Below are 24,743 nucleotides of genomic sequence, written 5' to 3'. Positions count from 1 at the left end.
TTCTAAAGAGTCCTTATAGACCTCTTGAAGTGGGTCCTCTTGTAAGACCTTTGTCACTGGAATTTGTCGTACAAACTCCCATTGGTTCTCAGCTCCCTGATCCATTTTGCTCTTGCCTTTCCTATCCCTTTCCAAATTTAGATCTACAAGAAGTAAATCATCTATGGATGGCTTTGAGGACTGAGCATTGGATGGTCCAAGCATGTCCGGCTCAATGAGCCAATCATCTCTAGACTCCCTTGCTCTGGAAAGCTTTGATAAGTCTAAGAACTCGCTTTTAGAGAGCTCCCCTAGTTTGTCTACATTCTCTGGATGGTAGGTGACTTCGTAGCGAACACCATCTCCACCCATGTACATGTTACCCTGGTCATTGACTAGAGGTGCTCTATCAAGTTCTGAGAAAAAGTCTGCGATCTTAACGAGATACCGTCGTTATGGATCCCTAAAGATCTCAGCTCCTTGAGCATTCGTGTAGACATATTGAAGTCTCATATTGAGTGTTAACCCCATGGTGTCGGCTTCAAATGGATTAAAAGATCTTGTGGGTGTCCTATTTGGGGCTAAGGGATGACTATTTGACAGCTTTAGATTGTCCATGGACAATGAGCTAGTTGTTCTGGAAAGGGTATCAGATTGGGATTCGGAAAAGGTTTCAGCAATATCTGCCAAATTTCCTACCGATTGGGTCCCACTTTCCTGCGTAGGTACTCTAGAAGATGCCCTAGGCCCTATGGCAGTGTCTATGTGACGTCCCGACCGCAAGTGCATAAGGTCAAATTTTAAGGTTTTGTTTTTGTTTTTGTTTTATTTTATTTTTTTAATATATATATATATATATATATACATATATATATACATATACATATATATATACATATACATATATATATACATATACATATATATATATACATATACATATATATATACATATATATATATATATATATATATATATATATATATAAACCCTACCTAACCACTAAATGCAACTATCAAGAATAGGTGTGTAAATACCTATCATATTCTTTTATTTTTTTATTTATTACTATTTTTTTAACTTTTTTACCTTTTTTTCTAATTACACAAAAATACTAATTATGCACAAAATTACAAAAATTTAAAAAATTATGCAAAAAAAATACAAAAGTTTTTTTAAAAAATACAAATTATGTTAAAAAAAATTATTTTTATTTTTATTTATTTTTTTATTTTTAATTTTTCTTTCTTTCTTTCTTTCTTTTCTCTCTTTTTTTTTTCTTTTTTTAATATTTTTTTTCTTTTATTGTTTTTTTTCTTTTTATCTTTTTATTTATTTTTTTTAAAAAAATGTAAAAATCATGAAAATTAACAAAAACATAAAAAATAAAAAAATGTAAAAAAATAAAATTAAAAAAAATACTAACCTCTTAATCCTTATCGCGTCCGGATTCCTCGCCGTTCGCCTTTACCGCTTCACGTGCTTCGTCTTCCTTGCGTTCGCCTCACCACCACCGCTTCAACGGCCTTTTCTTGCTTCCTTTTGTTCCAACTCGCCTTCCTTCTTCGCCGCCTTGAGCCTGAGTTTCTTCGCCGCCTTGAGCCTGATGCCGGCCAGCCCTTCACACCAACCTTTGCTTTCGTGGCCTTCAGCGCAGATGCCTTGAGCCTGGGCTTCTTCGCCGGCTTAGCAGCTGTGCCGGCCAGCCCTTCTTTTCCACTTCTCCTCCAAGCGCTCAACACCACCTTCTTACCGACCCCTTTTGCCCTTCTAGGCTGTTTTTTGCATGCCAAAAGTTCTCCTTGGAGTTCCTTGATCAATCAAGACATCTTTATCTGTTATGCGTTTCTCCATCTTAGTTTTCCAGGATTCGACCTCAGCCATTGCATCACTAACTTTTTTATACACCACAATTTCCATTACATTCGCCTCTATTCTCAAGAGGGCCTGCATTTCTCCTTTCAGTGCCGTATACATCTCAGCCCGCAATTCCGTTAGTATTTCCTTAGCATCTCCTTCCTCATGCATGCATACATGTCATTCTTTTGGGCTTTCATAGCCTCATACATTTCCTTTTCCAAATCTAGTCGCATGTTGTTCAATTCCGCCTAGATCATAGTCTGCACTTTTTCATACATAGAATCGTCTGTGGTTCTAGACATTTTCCCCGCCCTAGATGAGCCAGGGGAAGGCATACTTTCCCTCATTCTTCGGCGAAAAATGAGCCGTGCTTTAGGCGGTGTTTGGCAGACACCTTGGTCATCAACATTGCACGAAGTATCCATTTCTCAGAAGCCCACATGATACATTTTTTAGAGAGAGAGAGAGAGAGAGAGAGAGAGAGAGAGAGAGAGAGAGAGAGAGAGAGAGAGAGAGAAGGGAGAGAGAGAGAGAGAGAGAGAAGGGGGCTGTTGCTCCAAATAATGCTCGTGCATGCCGTTTGCTGTGGAATGACTTGTGTGCTCTTTCAATCTCTTATCCTAGCTTTGTGATGGTAGTTCAGGAATTACCTATTGGGTAAGCTATTTGAATTTCATGTGGATCACAAAGCACTATTGCACCTAGTGAGATGAACAAGCCTTTAATATGTGTGTCTCCAGGGAGCAAGCCACGTCGCCTCATTCTGTAATGGATGGCCCGGAGAGAATAGTGTGGGAAGCTTTTGCAGCAAGGTCGCTAAAACAAGACATGTGGTCTTGGTTGCATATCCAGATGAAAGGGGTTACACTTATGCCTCACAACAGTTTTGGGGCACTTATGCTAGATTGGATAGGATGTATATTTTACATCAAGATCTCTTTTTGCCAGAGGTTCTTACTATGATGGTTGAACAGGTTTTCTCGGATCATTGGCCGCTTGTGTTTGAAATGGTCTATCATCCTGTGGATGCATATAAAGGCTTGTTGGGACGCCTGCCTTTGTGCTTAAATCACACTTTTTTGGAGCATGAAGTTTTTTATGTTTATATGCGTCAGTTGATACGACATTTCTCCACAAGAGTGTCCATGGCTGATTATTATGCTTGGTCAGTGTTCCTTACCAACACTCGAAAATCAGCGCGGCATTATGGTCTTGCTAATGCCTCTATACAAAAACAGCATGTGGCTCTTCTTGAGTCGCTTTTAAAGGGCTCGCAGGCGTTCATGTTTATTGACTCTATGGATGCTGAAGTTGTGGATGCCATAGAATGGCTGAAAAAGGAGCTATCTAGGGTACAGGAAGCACAATATGTTTGCTTTAAACTACTTGCACGTCTTGATGCTTTGTGGGATGCTAACTGTCAATCTCATCGCTTCTATGATAAGTTGCATCAAAAACATATGCGTGAGAATATTGTTAGGCTGATGGATGCCCAAGGCAACCTTGTTACTCAACCTTCTGAGGTTATTCAGCATTGCATCAGGTTTTATGAAGATTTGCTTGCCCCTCGAGAGGATGTCTCGCCGGCTGTCCTGGCTGCAAGGGAGTCATTGTTTGCTAAAGTACGATATCAAGTTGACCCTGATGTGGCGGTTCAGCTTGATGCTCCTGTTACTCAAGGGGAAGTGGAAGCTGTTCTCTCCAAACTTCCCATGGGAAAGAGCCCTGGTTGGTGGGATGGTTTGACAAATGAGTTTTTTTTCGAAAATATGATGATCAGCTTGCAGAGCCTTCAACGCTTATTTGTCAAAGGGTTTAGGATGAGGGATATATGCCTGCCGATTGGAAGTTGGGCATACTTCGTTTGTTGCCCAAAGTCCCTTCGCCTACTTCTTTGGCTCAATGGCACCCAATCTCACTTATGGGTATTATGTATAAAATCTTTACAAAGACTTTTGCCAATCGCTTTGCAGAAGGTGCTTCCTACTCTTATTCATCCATATCAATATGGATTTGTGCATGGCAAGAATATTTTGCATAATATTCTTAATGTTCAAATTGGAGTGGATTATGCCAAGGAAAAGAAGCAAGAGATTGTGATGGTGCAGCTGGATCTTGAAAAAGCTTTTGATCATGTCAGCTGGTCTTTCCTTTCTCAGTTAATGACAGCCATGGGCTTTGGTCCCAAAATGGCTAATTTGGTGCATTTACTTGGCTCTGGATGGAGGACTTTTCGGATGGTATTCCTCTCACCCGTTCTCTCCAAGGCTGTCCTCTTAGCCCTCTTAGCCGTCTTAGCCCTATCACCCGTTCTCTCCAGGGCTGTCCTCTTAGCCCTCTTAGCCCTATCACGCGGATTATGCTCAATGGAGGACTTTTCGGATGGTATTCCTCTCACCCGTTCTCTCCAAGGCTGTCCTCTTAGCCCTCTTTTCTTTGCCATTGCCACTCATCCTATGTTATCTCACCTAGATGCTATGGCATCGCATGGTGAAGTGGTTGGTTTGCATCTCCCTCATGGCAAGCAATTGGTTGCTCAAGCCCTTGTGGATGACACTTTTATGTTTCTCAAGGCCGAAAAAGCCAATATAGATCGAGCAATGGAAGCTTGGAATAATTTTGCATTGGCTTCTGGGCTGAAAATAAATTCAACAAAATCAGCCCTCATTGTATGCACGGAATTTGATCTTGAGGCATTAGGGTGGCAAGGCCGTGTGGTGCATATACAGGAGACATTGTTCGTCGTCTTGGGTATCCAGTGGGTGTGGATGTGGACCCCCAAGCGCTTCTTGCTTGGATTTCTACTCGGATCTCGGATAAATTTGTGTATTGGAAAGCTCAAGGGTGGCCTATGCACGTGAGGGTTAAGGTAGCTCAGGTTATTATGCTTAGCATGATTTCCTATTTTTTGCCTTTGCTACCTTGGACGCACAAATGCTCCCATTCGGTTTATGCTGTGGAAGAGGCAAGGAAATATTATGGGTCAAACATGGATAGCTTGGAATCACATTACGACGCCCAAAAGAATGGGTGGGGCTGCTTTACTGGATGTCCGCTTGTATATGGTGGCGCGTAGGTGGGCGCTTTTTTAGGATATGTGTTTGCAGGAGCAGCCTTGGGTATTCATGGCTCGTGACTTGATTGAATTGGAGGGATTGTCACATGGACGGAGGCTTCATGGTGGGACATTGTGAATGCGGCTCATCCTGTCCGTATTCGCTCATCTCACATTTTATCGCATATTCTCCTTTCTTGGCATGAGGTTCTACTATTGGCTCGGTGGGATCCTGGTCATGAAAGACTACTTTTGGACTCTTTGCAGTTCGAAACATTTGTGGAGTCGGGTGTCAATGTTTGGCCAGACAGAGATGCTTCACGCATACGACTCAACCGCATGGTCAGGTTAGGCTTGGTTAGAATCCGAGATGCTGTGATACCTGGTCGTGACATGCCATATTCGTTTCGTCGTATTCGGAAGCACTTTATGGTTCCTCGGACATTTTCAGCCCACTATGGGTTGACATCATGCATGCAGTTGAGCCTTTTACTCCATTGCCTCGCTCTGCAGATCAGCCTTGGCTTGATTGGGCACTATGTAAATCTGGTGACTTGATATCACTTTCAGCTAACCAGGTCTATCATAAGCTCGTATCAGAGAAAGATTGGGTTTCAGCCAAGGCCAATAAGGTGTGGGGATTGCACAAGTCTAAATCATGGTGGCAGAAAACTCTTATGCGTGGTTGGCGGTCTAAACTCCCTTACCAAGGTAAGGTTTTCATTTGGAGGATGTTGGTGGGAGGGTTACCTACACGGGATCAGCTCAGCCGTCGTAAAATTACATTGGCCTCTTGGTTCTTTTGCACGACATGCATTGAAACAGTTATGCATCTGTTCATGAGTTGTCCAGTGGCCCGTCAGATTTGGTCTTTTGTCTCTCGCATTTGGGAGAGGCAGTAGAGAGGTCTACTATTTCGGCTCATCAGTGGATATTTGGGATTTGTCCTCAAGTCATTACTTCGGACAGTCACCTTGTGATATTCCATTTCCTTAGATGGACAGGACTTTGGCATATTTGGACTACACGGAATGGGTTCATCTTTGATTCCTTGTCTGGAATACATGGGCACATTCTACGTATCTGCGGTTTGCTGCTTTGGCAGTTTTCTTCTCTTCTCTCAGCTCAGCTACTGGATGTAGATATTATTTCATTATGGTCTACGACGGCTCGGCTGGCTCATCTTTGATGCTTTTATCTGGGATGCTCATTTGGCTAGGAGGCTTTCTTATTAGTGTACAGGTTTGCATGGTCATGATCCTTTAGAGGATCTTTTGTGGGGGTTTTTTTTGGGGCCATAGGTTTTGTGTGAGCCATGTGGCTGATGTACATTTTTTACATATAATATAAAACACCATTTCATGAAAAAAAGAGAAAAAAAAAGAGAAGGGGGCTGTTGGCCGGGTGAGATAAGCGGGCAGGTAGACGAGAAGAGGGTTGAGTAGGTGGATAGACGAGAAGAGGGTTGAGTAGGCGGATAGGCGACAGAAAGGGAAGGAAGTTGGCAGATAGTCGAGCAGGGTGGGGGGAGTGGATGTTCACTGAGAGAAGAGGGAGAGAGACTCAGAAAAGGAGGGAGAGAGACAATATTACAGCTAGGAGATGGAAGGTTTGTGCACATTTTTCCAACGATCCCCCTGAGATATATATATATATATATATATATATATATATATATATATATATATATATATATATATATATATATATAAATTTATATTTTTAACTTTTTCACTCGAATAATGTTATTGATTTCAATTCCCTAGCTACTTGCATGCTCACTCCTAGTTACTTAGACCCTTTATTTACATACAGGTTGTGTGCCCATCGCCTCCCTTGTGAGTTCCAGCTACAAATTATATATATATATAATTTGTATTTTTAACTTTTCCACTCGAATAATGTTATTGATTTCAATTCCCTAGCTACTTGCATGCTCACTCCTAGTTACTTAGGCCCTTTATTTACATACAGGTTGTGTGCCCATCGCCGCCCTTGTGAGTTCCAGCTACCAATGAGGTGGCCTCTTTTCCTGTCATCATCAGCTATGTTGTGCCCATTAAGGGGGAGTTAGTGGGCAAACAATTCTCCTTGATAATGGTTAGGCATTGTAAATAGCCAATCACATCTTGAGGTCCACTAATGTCTAGCACATATTGTTCAACAAGCCGTGGGCGAGGCTGTGTGTAAAGGGGTCCTTGTCTTGCTACTTAGATCCAATTTATAACCTTTAACCTTGTGGGCCATGGTCTAAAATTCGAAGGAAAGATTCACATTACCTAGGCTATGCATCGGTGAAGGATCGCATTCGAGAGAGAGAGAGAGAGAGAGAGAGAGATATGGCGCACGCGGTGAGACGGCAACTTTCTTGCATTCTGAGAAGCCAGCGTTCCCCTGTCACGCCCGGGGTTGCAGCTACATCATCGGCTCGCTCCTTTTCGGCTTCCGCAGCCCGCCATGAAAATATCGGTAGGAACATCTGTCCCCTCTCTGTCTTTGCATTTCAATATTTTCAAATTTTGCGTGCATCGACAGCGCCTATCGTGTAGGCGCGCAGATCTGTGTGTGTGTGTGTGAGAGAGAGAGAGAGAGAGAGAGGAGAGAGAGAGAGAGAGAGAGAGCCAGCCCTGCCATGAGACAAGGGTAGTCCATCTACATACATCCGTTATGGCAAACTGTTTGATGGTTGACTGCACCTAGATGTGCCCTAGGGCCATTGGTAGATTGTTCATAGAAGTTGATTATCACTCATGGCTGTTAGAAGTCATCTCCTGTCCAGTTTTATACACCAGGGCCTTTGTTGTGGGTGTGCCCGCCCTTATGAGGTGTTTTATCATTTTTCCCCACTCCCCGCATTTTTCCCTTATTTTTTTTTCTGTGGCTTGGGAGGCAGCCCATGTGCTGCGTAGCCCTGTCTTTATACTTAATCTTATAATCAAGAATCAACTTAGTTCTAAGCTTCCTTTTCCTAAAATATACTATGAACTTTGGTTCTTAGGGAATAAAGGATGAGTCCTTAGCCTCAACAAGTTCTCGAAGTTGCACAATGCCATCCTCGTCTTCGAGTTTTCTCTTTATGTCTACTCACATGAAAAACCATATGAACTTGCACTCGTTGGAGGCAATACACGTTTAAAAGCAACCTCACCTATTTTCTTCAAGATTTTGTAAGGTCCATAGTACTTAGTGGATAATTTTGCCTACTTCCGCGTCCTCAAAGTCTAGGTACTTTCAATACATAAGCATTCTGTCAAGAAAATCCTTGGCGAATGCTTTCTATTAACATAAAACCAGGCCTTATCTCGTGAGCACTCATGATAGTCTCCCTAGCATGAGCTAGCATCTCCTACATATTCATCAAGAAATCTCTAGCGGCATCTAGTGTCAAATCCTTAGTCCTAAGGTCACTGGGGATCTGGGTTGATTCCCATACATAAGTGTGAATGGATTGTATTCAGTAGTCTCATGCTTAGTACTTTTGTAGGTAGACTTGACCATAGGGATGTACCTCTCTCAATCAAATGGTCTATTGGAAACATATGAACGAATCATATCCTCCAGAACTTGATTCACCCTCTTTGTTTGCCCATTAAATTGAGGATGATCAGAGGAACTCATACTGAGTGTATTCTCTAAATTTTTTGAAAACTAATTGCCAGAATTGTCTAGTAAACTTCGAGTCTCTATCACTTACTATGTCAAAAGGTAAACCATTAATTTTGAAAAGCTGATCAACAAATTGTTGTGTCAATTCAAGTGTCTTAATGATAGACCTAGTAGATAAGAATCTAGCAATTTTGGTAAGTCGATCATCAACTACGCAAATAACATCATGTCCTCTACTGGATTGAGGTAATTCCGCAATAAAGTCCATGGAAATACTTTTCCATTTACCACTTGGGATTTCCAAAGGATGCAATAATCTTAAGGCGTTCAACCTTATTCACTTGACATTGAGGGCTCTTTACCACAATCCTGGACATATGCCTTCATCTTAGGCGAGTATACTAAATCATAGATTTGCCGCATCTCGGAATGTCTTGTGTAACATGCGGAAGCTTCGGAGAAGAATCGGTAACTTCAATGCTCAAAAATCAGCACTCTTTTCGCGACGGAATTAACGCACAAACTGAATGAAGATGTGCAGAAAATAGAGAGAGAGAGAGAGAGAGAGAGAGAGAGAGAGAGAGAGAGAGAGAGAGGACACAGTATTGGGTCCCAAATATCCTCTGTAAGGCCCCTACCACGGATGGTGTATTTGCTTTATTAGAATGATGTAAATCTGAAAGGAAATACGGAAATCCTTGACCTTTCTTGGCTGGGAATTCCTTGCCCTTCACCTGCAGTCCTTCACCCCTTTGCTTAGCACCTTCTTGGCTTGTCTAGCCCCTTTATGCTTGAGCTCTTGGTGAAATCTGAGATGAACTAATGGGATTATGGGGCTCTCCTATTTATACTACTCCATCTAGAGCAATCGGCCAGCTGAAGTCCAGGCGGCCAGCATTAAATGTCCCACGACTGAATAATTCAGCATTTAATGCTGAAAAAATTCACATAAATTCCATAAAATGTGCGCATTGTTCCATATAGGGTTGGCCATCATGCGCTTGATTCTGGATGGCTTGGACAAGGCTTTTGCAAACAATTTGAGGGTTGGGTAGCTTGTATGGGCTGCCCCATACCTGCCCTACAGCCATACAAAGGCTGCATCTCCTAAATGTCTGCCTTTAGTGTCATGTGCACAGTGTGTATCTACCGTGTGCTACACGCATGCAAGACTAGTTTCGAGGCTTGGGGAAGCTTGGAACTAGGCAGGCTGATTGACGAGCTGAGTTAGGGATATACCAACCTTGGCTACCCTTTTATAGGCTCTTGGCCGGTCATCGGGCGTCCACACTTGGGCTTTTAGTGAGCTCGGGAGTGAGCTCTTAGAGGAAGGGGAGTATGTCATGTGCACAGTGTGTATCTACCGTGTGCTACACGCATGCAAGACTAGTTTCGAGGCTTGGGGAAGCTTGGGACTAGGCAGGCTGATTGACGAGCTGAGTTAGGGACATACTAACGGGCGGGCACCCAAGTATGGACGGGCGGGCGCCCAAGTGTGGACGCCCGATGACCGGCCAAGAGCCTATAAAAGGGTGGCCAAGGTTAGTTATTGGAATATAGAGAGTCTCGCGAGTTTGTGAGAGCTCTATGGTCTTGGAGCCTGGATCTAGTGCAGACGTGCACCTGCTTTACGCAGCTGAGGCCGGCAGCAATCTCGAGGCTCGCGCGGGCAGCTTCGTGGCGGTATGGGACGTTGTGAGGAGGAGATTGGTCGGTACGTCATCCTAGTTAGCTCAGCTCGTGGCTCGGTGGAGACAGCCAAGACTGTGGGCTTGCCCATCTGTCATGGTTGGGAGGTGAGTCAGGCCTGCACCCCCTTCTTGTTTGTTTGTTCGTTTGTTTGCAGGTTTCGAGTTTCGAACCAAGGTCGATCACGAGGAGATCCGTGGGGGTTTGACATTTAGCCTACCCCTAGGGCTGTCCTACAGCCCCTCCGTGGCTGGTGGGTTCCACACTATCCCCATGCCCACACAAAGACCTGAGGTAGCCCTATGGGTTGGCCCCTTGTTCTGCATGCAAACCCTAGCTAACAACTCAGTGATTTGGCATTCGGTACCATATCAGATACACAGAATCACTGACATCATTCCAGAGGGAGACTCACACCGCGGACTGGCACTGTTTCATTCCAGAGGGAGACTCACACCACGGTGTGTGGGAGAAGGAAGAATTAGGGTTAGGTTAATTCATGTGGGAGACACACACAGAGAGAACAAGGGAGAGAGAGAGAGAGAGAGTTGTGGGGATAAGTCAACTCACCAAGTGTGAGTGTGTGACTCCCTTATCACACATGTATATTGCACTAGTACACATGGTGCACTTAGTACATTAAAAGTACTAAGTGTACTATGTACTATAACTTATGGGCTTGTACACACTATAAGGGTGGGCATAGTGCCTTTACCCCAACAACCTCCCACTTAAAGGCAAAGTGCCCTTAAGTAAAGGAAAAGAAAAATCAGCATGTACATGATAATATACAAGGCCATATCAAGGCTGAAACTGGCCTCATCCAATGCCCATCAAGTGTCTGCAATGAGCAAACCGCTCCGGAGGCAAACTCTTTGTCAACAGATCAGCCGGGTTGTCATCCGTATGAATCTCAACAAGCTGAATTTGCTTGTTCTCTACCACCTCTCTGATGAAGTGATACTTCACATCCACATGCTTCGTCTTTGCATGAAAAACAGGGTTCTTTGCCAACTGGATGGCACTCTGACTGTCACAATGCAACAATGGAATATCCCCTGTATAGCCCAAATCAACCACTAACCGAGATAGCCATAATGCCTCCTTGCAAGCCTCTGTGGCTGCAATATACTCAGCCTCTGTAGTAGATAAGGCAGTGCACTTCTGCATCCTGGATATCCATGACAGAGCACCTCCTGTGAATGTAAATACATAACCGGTAGTAGACTTCCGGTTATCTGGATGACCGGCATAATCCGAATCCGTGTAACCATGCACTAATGCATCCTGTTTGCCAAAACATATGCGCGTATCCTGTGTGCCCTTCAGGTATCTCATGACACCTTTCACTGCTTCCCAATGCTTCTTGCCAGGGTTGGCCATGTATCTAGAAACCACTCCCACTGCAAATGCAATGTCCGGCCTAATGCCTTGGCTGGTGGGCACACAATGTGGGCCCTCCTGGCCCCTTGGGGGTGGTTCTATACCTCCCCCATGCCCATACTAAGAATGCAAATGCAAATCCTCGCACTGGGGTAGCCCTATGGGTTGGCCCCATCTCTACATGCAAACCTACATGCCTACAGAGGCCTGGCATCCAGTTGCAAACCAGATACACAACACATCTGACATCATTCCAGAGGGAGACTCACAGCGCGGACTGGCACTGCTTCATGTGCAGGACAGTGCACACCTGACCTTGGACTCATGTGCAGGACAATGCACACCTGACCTCGGACGACTGAGATGGATCCTTGGCTGACTCGTCCCGGACTGGGCTCACATGGGACGAGTTCACCAGCCCAGGTCCTGCACCTTCTGTACAGAAATGTCTACGTGGCATCCAAGTGCGGGATGCACGTGACAATATCACCCATTGGTGGCTCCTGTTCCATGCCATAAGGCTGAAAAATCATGCCCGGTATCTCCTCTAACTGTGGTATATCCATAGGGATATCTTCTGCCATCTCTGGCTGTCCATTTGGACCATTTTCAGCACCATTTAAGGGCTGGTTTTGCTGCTGTAATGGCTGATTTACAGCCCTTGGTTGTTGTCCATGATGTCCATCATCATCAAAGATGACTCTGCCAGGCTCCTGTTGCCTTGCAGGCTCCTTATACATGCATGTTTCATCAAAAATGACATCATTGCTGCGTATAATCTTTCTATTCACGGGATCCCAAAGTCTATACCCCATTTCACCTCTGTCACCATATCCTAGGAATATGCATTTGTGAGACTTAGGATCAAGTTTGGTGCGCATTTCCCTGCGTATGTGCACGTACGCAACGCAACCAAACACTCTCAAGTGCTTGTATGACGGAGGCTTCCCTGTCCATACTTCCTCTGGCACTTTCCCACCAAGCCTCGTGTTAGGTGACCTATTTATAAGGTGAACGGCTGTCATAACAGCTTCAGCCCAAAAACCATGAGGTAATGCAGCATGTGACAACATAGAACGGACCTTCTCTTGAATGGTCCTGTTCATCCTCTCTGCTGTCCCGTTTTGTGGAGGATCATAAGGAGTAGAGAGCTCTCTCTTGATGCCTTTAGCATCACCAAAGTCCTGAAGCTGTTTGGACATATACTCTCCACCATTGTCGGAACACAAGGCCTTCAGTGTTTTGCCAGTTTGATTCTCAACAAGAGCAACAAACTTCTGAAACACTATAAACCAACACCTTGCGTGTGGCATCATCAATAAAAGACACAAAGTATTTTGCCCCTCCCAAAGAAAGCTGAGGCATCTCACATACATCTGTATGCACAAGCTCTAACTGAGCATCTTTCTGTCCAAGAGCTTTCTTGTGGGGGCACTGTAGTTGCCTACCATATATACAATGCTCACAAAACTGAAAACTTGAAAACTTTAGAGAAGGCAAGTAACCCAAACGAGACAATTGCTCCATTCCTTTGACACTCATGTGTCCCAACTGGCTATGCCACATAGAGATTTCCGGCAGCTCGGTTGCATTTACATTAGCATGGTGACAGACACCTGCATGCATGAAATAAAGAGTGTCCACCTTAGAGCCTCTGGCAACAACCAGTGAGCCCTTACAAATCTTCCACTTTCCATGACCAAATGTGGTAACATAATCATCATCATCAAGCTGTCCAGTAGAAAGCAGATTCTTCTTGATCTCAGGCACATGCCTGACATCATGGAGCATAAGCTGTGAGCCATCTGAAAACACAAGCCTTACATCACCTCTGCCAAGAATCTTGCATGCATGGTTATCACCCAAATAAACCACTCCTTCATTGCCAGCAGTATACCTGACAAACAAGTCTCTGCAACCTGTGACATGAAAGGAGGCACTTGAATCAATGATCCATGAGTGCATACCATGACCACCTGTAAGAAGTGAATGGGCATCAAGTGAAGAAGTAAATAGGACCTCATCCTCACTGCCACCTGCATGTGACACATTGATTTCTTCAATCTTGACTCCACTTTTGCCCTTTGGCTTTACATCTTTGGCTTCATCTTTCTCTTTGTCTTTGCCTTTTCCCTTTTCCTTTTGATCATTTTTCCATTTGTAGCATTGCTTTTTAATGTGTCCCTTCTTGCCACAATAATGGCATTCCAAATCCTTTTTGGAGCGAGACTTGCTCCTTCCTCTTTCGTGGCTTTTCCCCCTTTGCTGGGATCTCCCACGTGCATTCATTGCATTGGACTTTCCAACAGAGTTGTTTTTCCTGTTCATCTCTTCTTGAAGAAGAGCACCCTCAACATCTGCATATGACAGCATAGCATGCGAATTGCTAGTGGCTGTCCTGAATGTGTCCCAACTCTCTGGCAAAGTGCATAACAGAAAAGTGGCTTTGAACTCATTGTCCATTGCCAACTTTTGATTAATGACCTGGCTGACAATACCATTAAACTCATTTAGATGGGTTGTCATAGACGCCCCTTCCTTCATCTGAAGACCTATGAGTTTCTTCAACCAATACACTTTGCTTGAGGCACTTTGTTGGGCATACAAGTCCTACAATCTTTGCCACATTCCCCAAGCTGTCTTCTCTTCACGAATGCTGAAAAGTAATGAGTCTGACACAGACAACATGATAGTAGATCTTGCCAGCTCATCCATATCTTCCCACTCTTCAGCAGTAAGAGAAGCGGGCATCACACCCCTTTCTTTGATAGGCTTGTGCTGCTTTTTCTGGAGCAACACATTGCAGCACTGGGTTTGCCAAATATCATAATTATGTGAGCCTTCAAGCTTCTTGATGTGAAGCAATGAAGAGCTCTCACCTGTGGTTGCCATAGCAATATGCAACCTGTCAATGCCTGACTCCCTGCAAAATGTGCAAACACTGCACCAAAAGCACACAAAGTGCTCACAGTTGTTCTCCCAAGCTTTATCTCCCACTGCGGAAGCACAAATGCAACTTTTCTCCCACTTTATGTGATGAAATCACCAAAATCTGGTTGCTGCAGATTTTGGACAGCACCTTAAATGTGCTCTGTTGCCCTTCCAAAGTACTGTACAACAGTACCAAGTGCTCACCAATGATGTACCAAACCTGTACCGGCAAGTACAGCAGCTGAAATTGAGCCTTTTGGTCACTCAAAACAGTGTACAGCCATGCCAAAACTTGCACAAAGTTGTGCCAAATCTGTACCAGCAGGTATAGTAGCAATAAATGCTCTCTTGGCTGTCCAAATGAGTGAAAATCAGACTTTTACAGTCCCGAACACTGCATACAACAGTTCCGAACAGAAATTGGGCAAAAGCCCCTTGACTGCAAGCTGATTTCTGAGGATTCAAGGCATAAAAGTCTTGCCTGCTGCTTTGCCAAGCTCAACAAGCATACGAACTTGAAAAGCCCCTTGATTTAAGATGAAATTTCTGATCATACATGGTACATTGACGCACATGAAGGCATCCAGAGTGTTCACGATGCTTCCCCCTGGCCACATATATATCCAAATAATGAAAGCCCCTTGATTTACAGGCACATTGAGTGCTTGTAAGGCATCAACACATTATCCACAGCATCAAATGCGATTGCTTGCATGCAAATCAATCCAATCGGCACAAAAGCCCCTTGATTTGCACTGCAATTTGCTGCAAATTTTGCAAATCAATACAATCGGCACAAAAGCCCCTTGATTTGCACTGCAATTTGCTGCAAATTTTGCCCAAATGTGCGATTTCTCACATCATACAGCATGTATGAGTGCTTAATTGCACAATTACATCAAAAGCCCCAAATTTCGACATCCAATTTCCTGCAAATTGATCCTGATTGTGACCAATGTCACCCAATTTTGCCAATTTTGCTCAGAAATTGAGCAATTCGGCACCTGTACTTGCTCAATTGATTGAATTGTACTTGCTCAATTGCAAATCCCAAAAAAATTGAGGAAAATACCTTGTAATTTTTTGATTTTTCTTTTTGTTGCAGGAAAATGGGGTTGATGATTTTTTGCTGCTGTTGTGCAGAAATGGGCAATATGATCCAAGTGCTCAAGTGGTGAGAACCTTGAGGGCCTGCGTGATTGCAAAGGAGTGCAGAGCGGCCAGAAGAGGCTGGTTGCTTGTAGCAAGAATCGGCCGCTTCACTCGTGGGAGATCCAGAAGGTGATGGCGGGCGAGACCAGGAGGAGGTGATCGGGGGCCGAGAGGTGGGCGAAGAAAAAGAACTCGATATTGTTGATGCAGCCTCCGACCGGTAGCCAGCCGACACGTCGCCTTCGCCCAACGCTCGTGTATTCGCCTTCGCTCACGCCTAGCGCCAGTGATTACGCCTTCGCCTACTTACGCGGATTGTGCTCGCCAGTGATTAACATGCCTGCAGCCTACGTTACGGGTGCTTTCCTTCCCTCACGCCTGATTGCTGCCTTCGCATGTGTTCGCTCGCTTATGAGCGCCACTCGTCTACAGCAGCAGCCGCTGGTGGCCACAAAGCGCAACAAGCGAACAAGCAAGTCGTTAGACGCCTGGCCACAGGCGTGTCACCACTCGTGCGTGATTCTGCTGCTCGCTTACAGACTCTCCGCAGCCTGTTCTCTTCACGACTGCTGGCTCGACTGTGTGCTCCAGTTGAAGGCTCTGATACCAGTTGTGTGGGAGAAGGAAGAATTAGGGTTAGGTTAATTCATGTGGGAGACATACACAGAGAGAACAAGGGAGAGAGAGAGAGAGAGTTGTGGGGATAAGTCAACTCACCAAGTATGAGTGTGTGACTCCCCTATCACACATGTATATTGCACTAGTACACATAGTGCACTTAGTACATTAAAAGTACTAAGTGTACTATGTACTATAACTTATGGGCTTGTACACACTATAAGGGTGGGCATAGTGCCTTTACCCCAACACACGGACTGGCACTGTTTCATGTGCAGGACAGTGCACACCTGACCTTAGACTCCTGTGCAAGACAATGCACACTTGACCTTGGACAATTGAGATGGATCCCTGGCTGACTCGTCCCGGATTGGGCTCACATGGAACCAGTTCACCATCCCAAGTCCTGCACCTTCTATACAGATATGTCTACATGGCATCCAAGTGCGGGATGCTCGTGACATCCCCTTCTGCTTAACTTGACGGAAGCTGCATAGCCTCCAAATAATCCGTCAATAACGCCGGATAGTCTCCGAAAAAAACTTTGTCAAGCCATACCGCTTCGTGGGTCCCTCGGTCTTGAAACTTCGTGAGGAACTGTCTTAGTCTTCGGCCTGAGCCATGCTTGAAACAGTGCAGAAGGATCTGTTCTAGAACCATAACTTCTGCTTCATCATCAACAATGTCTGGTTTCGCTTCGTCTTTGACTTTTGAAGAAATTGGACCTGCATATGGCTTTAACCAATTGATGTGAAACACATCGTGGATAGTCCAACTCGGAGGTAGCTTTAATTGCATAGACTCCTCATTAATCTTTTTCCTGATGAAAAAAGGTCCGAAGCTCCTGAAAGACAACTTTGGGCATCGCTTGTCCACCTGTTTCAATCTTTGCTTCATAATCTGAAGATAAATCTAATCCCCTTCCGAAAACTTTATATCCCTTCGGTCTTTATTGGCTTGTCGAGTGTAGGCCTCTTGCGCTTTAGCCAATCTGTCTTTTACTGACTCTAAAATCTCCTGGTAAGACTTCGTCACTCTGTTCGCTTCAGGTACTGAAGACGAGGTCCTGGTCAACAATGATTGGAAAGGTCTTCCAAATGCTGCCTCATATGGAGTCTTGCCAATAGCTGGAGAAAAAGAATCATTCAAAACAACTTGAAATAAAGGCAAATATGATTCCCACTTACCTTGCTGATCGTGGACATAACACTTTAGCACATCAAAGGCCAACTAGTTGAATATCTCTGTCTGGCCGTCCGTTTGTGGGTGGAATGCACTGGAAAAATTCAACTTAGTATTAAAGTTATCAAACTATGCCCTCCAAAAATGACTGGTAAACTTGGCATCTCGGTGTAACACTATGGTCCTAGGAATCCTGCCAATCGGGTACCAATGCCGAATGAACAACTGGGCAACATCTTCGGCAGTCACATTGGCCCTGCAAGGAATAAGCATAACAAATTTACTAAATCTATCAACAATAGTTAAGCACTACGTATTACGCTTACTCGGACTGGGAGGCAGATTCGTGAGTCCATGGAAATGTCTCGGAAAGGACCCTCAGGAATTGGCAAGGGCTGTAACAACCCTATCGTCTTTCCACGAGGAGCTTTTACCTTTTGACAAATATCACAGCGTCGTAGATATGTAAACACATCTCGCCTCATCTTTGGCCAATAGTATTGCCGTTCCAATTTCTCCAGAGTTGAATTCATGCCCCTATGACCACCTGTAATGGCGTCATGGGCATCATGGAGAAGAGCTGTCCTGAACGACTTCATGACACACAGTCAGCCTTTGTAAAAAAGCCAACTATCGTGTATCAGAAAGTGGCATGGTCCTGTGGCATCCAATGCCTGTTCCCACTGTGTACCGAATTCCTTAGAATTTGCGTACGTGTGCTTCATGTCATCGAGTCCTGAACCAACAAGATCGAGTCTAGTGGTTTGAATCATAGTCATTGTCCCTTCCTGCTCAAAGCATTGGTCATTGGATGGGCCTTTCCTGGAAGGTACTCAATCATACCACCGAATTGCTGGAATATCTGACTCTAGCGGTGTTGTCGATCACTCCACTGTGCACTTGGCATTGTCTGAATCTAGCGTAATGCCTGATGGTCAGTGCGAACCTCAAAGTCACGGCCATACAGAAAATGTTTCCAATATTTCAAGGCCTGTATAACTGCTAGGAGTTTACGATCATAGACTGAGTTGTTTTTCTCTGCGGGCAGTAACTTACAAGACATGTAAGCTACTGGATGACCATTCTGTTGCAATACACCTCCAATTGCGATGTTACTCGCATCGATGATCACCTGAAATGGTTTGTCCCACGAGGCAAGTGTTAAACAAGGCGCTTCTGATAAAGCCACCTTGAGGTTCTTGAATGCCTCCAACGCTCGCGGAGTCATTCAAATCTTTTGCCTTCTTATCTTCACTCCCTTGCGCAGATCGGTGAGATTTGCCGAGAGGTCAGAAAACTTGTCGATGTGGGTGGAATATGCTTGGCATATACCCACAAATGATCTGATGTCATAGGTTGTCTGAGGTACTTCCCGGTTGACAATCTCGGCCACTTTAGCCGGATCAAGTCGAATGTCTTCAGCACTAATTATGTATCCTAAGTAATGCACCTGGAAGAGATAAAATTCCGTCTTCTTTTCATTGACGTAGAGCTCGTTGCTTTCCAGCAACTTAAGGACTTTCTCCACATCAATGTCATGCTGCTCAACCGTAGCTGAAAATACCAGTATGTCATCTAGAAATATGAACACACTTTCCAATCAAATCCCAAAAAACACGCATTGCAGCTGGGGCGTTTGTCAAGCCAAATGGCATGACCACAAATTCATAGTGGGCCCCTTCCGTACGGAAGGCTGTCTTGGGGACGTCCCCCTCCACAATCCGCACTTGGTGGTACCCACTCTTTAAATCAAGTTTCGAGAACACCTTTGCTCCATTGAGCCTCTCGAGAATATAATCAATTCGAGGCATCGGGAATCTGCTCTTGATAGTCAGCTTGTTGAGTGCACGATAATCGACACACAAACAGGAAGACCCATCTTTCTTCTTGACAAATAAGATCGGTGCTGCAAATGGCGACACGCTGGGGCGGATGAAGCCAGATTGCAACAATTCTTGGAGTTGGCGGTCCAACTCCGATTCCATTGCCTTGGAAAGGCGATACGGAAACTTGCTCGGGGGTTTCGAGCCTGGGAGGAGGTCAATCTTGTGGTCCTCCGGTCTGGACGGGGGAGCTAGGGAGGGAGGCTATCTTGAAGAAAAATCTTTTGGAACTTTTCATGGAGAACCGAGTACTTCTCGGAAGCACTGGCCACCGTCTGGGCTGTTTTCATGTATATCATTGCACACTATGCTTCTTTCCTGACTGCTCGCTTCGCCTGCAAGTGGCTTATGAGCGGTAAGTTCGGAATTCTTGGCTCACACTTAATGGTCACTGGGGCATTTGACACATTCCGATTGATCTGGAACATGTGCTTGTCCCACTTCACATCTGGAAGAACCTTGTGAAACCACTGAATACGCAAAATTATATCTGCTCCTACAAGAGGGGCAACGGAAGGAGAGGGAGGAGATGGAAAACGCGACGCAAGAGAACGGGTACGCTCTTCCAGAGCCAAGATCTGTGCCTTCTACTCGTCCAACTTGGTTGTTTGTTCTGCGAGCGATTGCTCGCATCATCTGCTGGAACATGTCGGTAATACTCAAGCCTGGTGCCCTAGTTGGGCTGCCCGGTGCACTATGGTCCCATGGTTCTTGGTCTCTCTCGTCGTCGAAGCTCGCCATAGCAGGAAAACGCACTTCCTTTCCGGAACGCAATCTGACCATCCACTATCTGTGTGGGAGACGTCTGGAGGCGGAAAACCAACCGTCCTTCGAGGGACATGAGTCACTCCGAAAGGGGTAGTCCACCTGCATCTGAAAACAAACCACACGAGCGAGAATAAATTCTGGTTTCTTTGCTGAATCTTTGCACTTGAAGTAGGCTCTGATACCACTGGAACATGCGGAAGCTTTGGAGAAGAATCGATAACTTAAATGCTCAAAAATTAGCACTCTTTTCGCGACAGAATTAACGCACAAACTGAATGAAGATGTGCAAAAAATAGAGAGAGAGAGAAATGAAATGAAATGTTATATTAACGTCTTCAAAAGGCCATAATGACCTATGAGACCAAAAGTTACATCATGGTGGATCTAATACAATGTCTGGATAAAAAAAAAAACCCAGAAAATGAAAAATAAAGATGATACTATTGGCACCTAGAAAATGAAACTGGAACTGGAAGGTACACTATGGAGGTACCTCCATCTCATAATATGTGCCGCATCGGACACTGGCGGATCTCCTCAATATCCTCTGTGGTCAGCACCCTGACTGGGTGTCCCGCATGCCTCGCAAGAATAATCCGAATCTGCCGCTGCAACCTCCGTCTATGCTGGGATGCCCTCCTCCGTAGTCGTGGGCGTCTGGACCACCCAAGCTCAATCGCACGATCAATCAGTGTACCCCTGGTGTGGGCGGTATCCATGTCCTGCTGCTGCTGTGGTCCATCTGGCGCAGTGATGGCTGGACTAAAGAAGTCTGTAATGTGCCTCTGAGTCTGGCTCTCTGTGCGCCTAAGAAGGCTATCTCTATGTCTCCGCAGCTCAAGCAAGAACAATCCCAAACACCTCTGGTCCTGGTACCCCATGACTCTGGAAAGTGGTCCAAAACCCTCTCTGAATAAACAGTGGAAACGACCACGTATCTCATAGTATGCAGTACAATGGCATGTATAATGCAGCTCTGTCTCTGGCTCCCTATGGCATACTCGGCATATCCTGGCCTCAGCTGGTATACCTCTATATCGGCCAATCTCAATCTCAAGCTGGTGTGAGGATGTGCGAATCTGACCAATAGCACATCGTACTGCATGAGACAAGTGTACATCCATGTAACTGGGTCTGATCACAAAACCATCTGCTGTGAGCTGAAGAAAATGCTCTCTGTAGAAAGCCATCTTCGTGCCCAGCTCCTCAGTTGGCTGTATCCATGTCCTCCTAATGTCCAGCTGAACTAAATCCTGACGGATGAGTCTGGTAATCTCTGTCCGTGTAAGAGTGAGAGAGGGTGCCTCCAGAGAATACTGGAAGGGAGGCAATCTGTCCATGCTAAAACCATGTGCCTGGAACCAAGATGTCATCTGTCCATACCAACAAGCCGTGTCTCCCTGTAAAGCTAACTGTCGGGAGGACTCCAGGGCGAGGCGTGCATATCTGTCTCGGGGGAGATCCCACAAGCCATGTATGTAGGAGACTGACCTCGTAAGAGCCTCAATCACCAGAGGGGCAGCCGCCAGCTCTGCTCGAATAATCTCATGAGGTACCACAGCCTTGGCTCTAATAAGCCTAGCAATCATAGATACCAAAGGCCTCTCCATACCTCTCCACCCGCCTGCGCTGTGATGGCCCACTGAAGGTCCCCATATCTGCACTCCATAAAGCATAGCTGATGTCACTAGAGTGTCAAAAAGCCAGAGTTTCGTTCGAGGTTCCTGAAACTGAACCTGCGAACACATCCTCTCCAAACCACCCAGGGCTGCATGTGCTCTAGTCAATCTAGTCTCTGCTGCTCTCCTCATCGAAAACACTGGCCCACTGAATACTACCCCAAGATATGTATATGCATCTGTATACTCCACAATCTCCTGCCCATATGTAAATGTGGAAGCTGATCGCCTAACCCACTGTGGCGTGGTGTTAAACACCATAACCTTGGTTTTGCCAAGGTTGACAGACAATCCACTATCATGTGCAAACTCATGTAAAGCATCCAGATGACGCTGCATACCCTCAGGGGAGTCAGAGATCAACACAATATCATCAGCATATAACAATAGTGGGATCCATGTACCTGCTAGCTGGGCTCCTCTGTCCCCCAATCTCTCAATGTAGTCAGAAGCCTCATCCACATACATACCAAACAGGGAAGGAGATAACGGGCAACCTTGCTTCACTCCTATAGTGGAGTGAACCAAAGTAGAGACCCCTTCTGGGGTGCGTACCTGTCCTGCAACTGATCTGTATAAAGCCATAATTCCCCATATGAGCTCTGTGGGTACCCCCATCTCCTGTAATCGCCTCATCAATCTGGCTCTGGGCACTGTATCAAATGCTTTGCGGAAGTCCACAAAGCTACAATAAATCCGTCGCCCATGCGACCTGCCCTCCTCAATAATGGCCCGCAAAGTCAAGATGTGGTCAAGAGTAGAGAAACCTCTCCTGAACCCTGCCTGTCCCTCTGCTCGAATGCCAACTCTCTCTGCCCATCTACTCAACTGCTGCTCAAGAATGGATGCATACAATCGTGCTAGTGTGTGACCAATCATAATAGTGCGATAATTCCCTGGCTGCATAGGGTCCCCTGACTTGAAGATAGGCACGATGGTGGACCTACTCCAAGTCTCGGGTAAGCCTTCGCACATAGCACGATTGAACATCACTGCTAGAAGCTCTGCCAGCATGTCTCTCGCATGAATAAAGTGCTCAGCAACCAATCCATCGTGATCATATGCTCTCCCAGTCTTCATCCTATCAATGGCCTTCCTTACCATCTCTGCGGTAAAGAAAGTACATGTCTGTGGGCATGGTGCTGGCGGGTCAGGAAAAGGTGTCTGTCCAGGAACTGTATATAGAGATGCTGCATAACTACCCCAGACCTCTGTAGAAGTGATGGCCAAAGCAGGGGAGGACTCATGAAACAGACGCCAAGCCTCCCTCGAATCCTGGCTCAAGAACAGCTGGTATAATTCCTGCTCTAGCTGAGCAAGGAAGGTCCGCTTCTTCCTTCGCACAAGGCGTCGGAAGGCAATACGTGACTGTCGGTGAGTAGTGACTCCCAAAGCAACCTCCCGCTGCAGTCGGGCTCTGGTCTCTCTGCACTCCTCATCATACCAGTTGTTCTGGGGCATACATCTAGAATGCTGTCTCTGTCCAGGCTGAGTATGTGGATATGCCTCTCTCGCTGCATCATGTAAAGTCTCTGTCAGTATATGGGTCAACTCCTCCAAAGGTCTCCCTGGCTCCTCTGTGTACAGACGTCTATAAATCCCATCTGTGTAGACAGCATCAGTCTCTGAGGTAAAAGTATATCGAGTGTGATCTGCCCCTCGTGTCCTCTGAGCTGTGGTAAAGTGAAAAGAGATAGTCAATGTCAACAATGCATGATCCACTACTACCCCAATGGGCCGAGATCCAACTGTGAAGTCCTCAATGCATGAAACAAAGCTGGGCATAGCCATAACATAATCCACTGTGCTAGCACCATGTCTATGTGGAAAGCAAGTAAATCCAGCTGCTGACGGAAACCTCTGCAAGCCATTAAGTATGGCCAACCCATGCGCAGTCCCCATATCTACCAAATATCTCCCATACTCTGTGCACTCCACATCCTGTGAGCGTCTGTCTAATCCCATATCCAGAGTGTCCAACTCTCTCAGCATCTCCTCCGAGGTATCATAAAAGGCTGTCTGGCGGTTGCCCGTCCGGGCATTAAAGTCCCCTAACAGGATGATGTCTCCATCCCTAGAGAACTCCCATATGTCATCATCTAGCACAGAGAAAGGAGACTGCCCTCTAGGTGCTGCATATGTCGATGTACTAGGAGCAAAATAGCATATGGCAATATACAGGAATCTGCCTGTGTCGGCCCTCAGTCTCACCCACATATATCTGGCCTGATCATCTCTCCGAACTATGTGTAGAAGCGGTTGCAGCTCCTCCCTGAAAAGAACTGCCACCCCTCCTGATCCTCTACTACTGTGTACCGATCTCGTCCCTACTCTGCAAGCTGTCTCCCATCTGTATCCTGTCACCTGTGGCATCATCTGACCAGGGGCCTGGTGAGTCTCCGAGTAGAAGACTATATCTCTATCTCTAAAGCTGTCCTCAAAGGCACCTACATCAAGTTTGAGGGATCCATTGCAGTTCCAGGCTGCCAGCTTTAATTTGGTCCCATAGGTCTCGCACCGTCATGTAGAGCGTCGCTCCACGATGACCACCCTCCCTTCTCTATAAAATGCTATCTTACCCTTTTCTCTTGCCGCTCTAATCTCTGGCATGACTTCCTTCATATGTGCAAGCTGTGAAAGAGTAAGATCATCACCAAGAAAAATGCCTGTATTCTTTAAAGTGGGTCGTCTCTTCAAGAACTCCTTCTTCGCCTCAATAGAAGGGAAGCGAAGTATGAGAGCTCTTTCCTTTGATGTTTCCCCGTTGCCTCCGCTTTTTTTGCCCACTCTCCAGGCTTTTGCGTGTGTCGGACTGTCAATCCCCATCAACACCATAAGCTCTTTCACCTCCTCTTCAACTTTATCCCCGTCTTTAAGGCCGGTAATCCTCACATGCAAAGCACGTGTACGTCTTCGTTGTTCCTCTTCCAAAGTCATGTTAATGATTGTAGGTGTAG

The 24,743-nt window shown here is 45.5% G+C and overlaps 1 protein-coding gene across 1 annotated transcript in view; it reads left to right on the top strand.

Annotated features, from left to right (window-relative positions):
• Positions 1-7,175: 7,175 nt before the first annotated feature.
• Positions 7,176-24,743, top strand: part of LOC147641715 (cytochrome c oxidase-like protein) — a 65,854-nt gene continuing 48,286 nt past the window's right edge. Inside the window, exon 1 of the mRNA XM_086798838.1 lies at positions 7,176-7,364. Coding sequence (XP_086654964.1) covers positions 7,235-7,364 — 130 coding nt within the window. The 5' untranslated portion in view covers positions 7,176-7,234. The remainder of the gene's footprint in view (positions 7,365-24,743) is intronic.

The sequence above is a fragment of the Cibotium barometz genome, chromosome 1 (genome assembly GCF_041138505.1).
Source record: "Cibotium barometz isolate CiBa-2024 chromosome 1, ASM4113850v1, whole genome shotgun sequence".
NCBI lineage: Eukaryota > Viridiplantae > Streptophyta > Polypodiopsida > Cyatheales > Cibotiaceae > Cibotium > Cibotium barometz.
This window is presented reverse-complemented; position numbering and strand designations above follow the sequence as displayed.